General features: G+C 49.7%; 1 protein-coding gene across 2 annotated transcripts in view; it reads right to left on the bottom strand.

The window, feature by feature from the left end:
- HSP90AB1 (heat shock protein 90 alpha family class B member 1) overlaps positions 1–3,121 on the bottom strand; it is a 9,169-nt gene that overhangs the window by 5,605 nt on the left and 443 nt on the right. Inside the window, exons 2-5 of one of the 2 annotated variants that reach the window (XM_018572121.1) lie at positions 1,709–1,711; positions 1,169–1,315; positions 858–1,064; positions 614–773 (exon numbers count right to left, since the gene is read on the bottom strand). In XM_018572121.1, coding sequence (XP_018427623.1) covers positions 614–773; positions 858–1,064; positions 1,169–1,315 — 514 coding nt within the window. In that variant the 5' untranslated portion in view covers positions 1,709–1,711. The remainder of the gene's footprint in view (positions 1–613; positions 774–857; positions 1,065–1,168; positions 1,316–1,708; positions 1,712–3,121) is intronic. The other variant, XM_018572120.1, reaches the window with a different exon arrangement.

The raw sequence follows: 3,121 nt of genomic DNA, 5'->3' as shown, positions 1-3,121 counted from the left end.
GTGATCAAGTGGCTCTACTGTCACCCAGACGACTTCCCTAAAGCCGGAAGCCTACCGAGTAAAGCTAGAAAGAAGCTCTCAAGGTTGTTCCTGTAGTTTTTAGCTCATGTTGACCCTCTCGGTCCTTAGGGGTATAGGAGACCCAAGGAGCGCAAGTGTGTTACTGTAACCATCAGAGTCCATACACAGAATTTATTTAACCTTCGATGTTACATAAGCAGCATTTAGAACAGGGGTAGCAAACCTCCGGCCCTCCAGCTGTGGTGGAACTAGAAATACCATGAGGCATTGCAAGATTCTCACGGAGAGAGATGAATCATGGGATTAGTAGTTCACCACAGCTGGAGGGCTGGAGGTTTGCGACCCTTGGTTTAGAAGCTCCGATCAGGGTATTAAAATCATAAGAGACCTCACTGAGGGACACCTTACTTCCTATGGCAACGCTGTAGAATGCTGCAATTTGTTACTACAAGCTGTACCTTGAACCAATAGCTGGGCCGTTTTGGAAAACAAAAACTAAACCCCCCCCCTCCAGACACCCATGTAACTCAGACCTTGCTTTAAAGTCACCAAAGTATCTTCATGTCTGCATACACCAACCACATCTACTCACCGCTGTCGACCTTGACGGTGAAGGAGCCGCCGGCAGAGGATTCCCAGGCGTACTGCTCATCGTCATTGTGTTTGGTGATCACCACAACCTTCTCTGCCACCAGGTAGGCAGAGTAGAAGCCAACACCGAACTGGCCAATCATGGAGATGTCTGCTCCAGCCTAGGAGAAAGATCAGATGTGGCTTGTAGTGCGGGTACACATTGGACAGAGCCAATCACAAGACCATCAACGTTATTGGGTTACCTGCAGCGCCTCCATGAAGGCCTTGGTGCCTGACTTGGCGATGGTTCCCAGGTTGTTGATGAGGTCGGCCTTTGTCATACCAATGCCAGTATCCACAAAAGTCAGGGTACGCTCATGACGGTTGGGGATGATGTCGATTTTGAGCTCCTTTCCACTGTCCAGCTTGCTGGGGTCTGTAAGACTCTCATAGCGGATCTTGTCCAGGGCCTGAAACGAGAGACAATGGTCAGGATGCTGTGGTGGCCATTCTGCATCCAACAAAGGAGACAAGAGGCAGTACTCCCCCCAAACAGAAGGGGCAGACTACTTACATCAGAGGCATTGGAGATCAGTTCTCGCAGGAAGATCTCTTTGTTGGAGTAGAATGTGTTGATGATCAAGGACATAAGCTGAGCAATCTCAGCCTGAAACGCAAAGGTCTCCACCTCATCCTCTCCATGATTGACTTCTTCTGGCATCTGAGGAAAGAGAAACTATTGTAACAACCCAGGAAATGAGTCACCAACTTCCCAGAAGATACTCAGACCTGTGAAGGTGTGACCCAGGGAAAGAAAGTGAAAGTAGCAGTTGGAATGGAGACATCAAGAGGAACTCATCAAAACTGGACCAGAGAGAACCAGGAGCAGATGCCCATTATAACCAATCAGCTTCTCTTATTTTTCACAAAGTTTAACTAAACAAATTAAAGCAAGAAGCTGATTGGTTGCCAAGGGCAGCAGATAAAACATTTTTAAACTAACAAACACAACCTCTGGGATCTTCCATTGCCCCTCAACCAAAGCCCTCCATATTGGTGGACGTGCAAATACACTTCTATGGGGAAGGGCTGAGCAGCCAACCACAGCCAAAACCTTCTCTATTGGTGGACGTACCCAACCACAGCCCAAGCCTTCCATATTGGATTGACGTGTTTATAGACAATTGTCTATGGCGAAGGACTGAGCAGGCAACCACAGTCTTCTACATAGGGGACGTGCCCAACCACAGCCAAAGCCTTCCATTTTGGTTGACGTGCCCATAGATCTCTATGGAGGACGAGCTGAACAGACAACCAGTCAGCATTCTTCCTGTCACTAGGGGCAAGAGCTTCATTACCAGGGTCTGGGAGAGTAGACAGGTTTAGGGGGTGATGTAGGTCCCGTGTCTCCGAGCGGTCGCTTGCGAATAATCACTTTACATGTCGTTTTGGGAGTTCCTACGCGGTGCGACACTGGTACAAGTCTGGGATGGAAGCCGGATGGATATCAATTTGTAGAGAACCCTTCAGTATGAACAAATCTGCTGCCACCTCAGGGATAGCTTTGAAAGCCAAGTTATGGACCCTCCATCGCTACCCAGAGAGGACCTGTTCTGCGAGAACATCTGCCTGGGATGGTGACCACATGAAATTAAGCTGACTCATGTTCAGCAGGTAAGTAGATGATGGCTTGTGACTCATCTCTGACTCCCCCAATGTGCTCCGTCACCCAATGGATGAGCACAGCAGCCTGCATCAGTAGGCGGTCAGCCATAACAGCCCCTTCTAAAACATCTAGGAGCATGCACGCCACACAACAATGGAAGGCCAAGCATGAGCACTCCCTAACCGTCATCTTCACAAAAGGCGGCTCCTTTGTTTCCATGCCGACAGGTTCCCTTTCAGTACAGGTCGCTGCAGGGGACAGGTGTAAGCCGCATCTGAATGCTCATTGTTCTCTAATCCAGCCATCTGCTCAGCTATCCAGGTCTATCGGTGAGGACAGCTAGAGGGGGGGGGGGGGGGAGGAGGAGGGGATCCGGTGACCGAGGATGCGGCTCCCAATCTGCATACGGTGACATACGGGGGGGAGGGAATACAGCAATGGAAGATGCAGCGTCATTGTGGGATACAATGGAGGAGCAGAGTACAGAGGATGGTGAGGAGGAGATTGCTGGGTTCCTGGCACACCGTACACGACATCCTGGTAATCCTCTGCGGCAAATCATACGCAGTTTTCACACATCGCTCCGACCTACAGGCACAGCCGGTGTTTTTTTTCTGCATCCCCTTTAAATATTCCCACTTCTGGCACCAAATAAACATTACATTCCCAACCTGCAGAAAACCACCACCAGACCGCAACAAAGGGGAACATTTCCAGAAAGCTTCAGACCACCACCAATGTGCGACATCTTCCCCGTTTCACCTTGGATGCCAAACAGTTCTGAGCACACAACCGGCATGTAAAGCAGTCTACTAGCAAGCAGCCAATCACACCTGATAGCCCAGATCACTCATCAATCTG

The sequence above is a fragment of the Nanorana parkeri genome, unplaced genomic scaffold, assembly GCF_000935625.1.
Source record: "Nanorana parkeri isolate BGI_ZX_2015 unplaced genomic scaffold, ASM93562v1 scaffold1940, whole genome shotgun sequence".
Lineage (NCBI taxonomy): Eukaryota > Metazoa > Chordata > Amphibia > Anura > Dicroglossidae > Nanorana > Nanorana parkeri.
The sequence above is the reverse complement of the archived record's forward strand: the minus strand, read 5'-3'. Positions and strand labels throughout refer to the sequence as shown.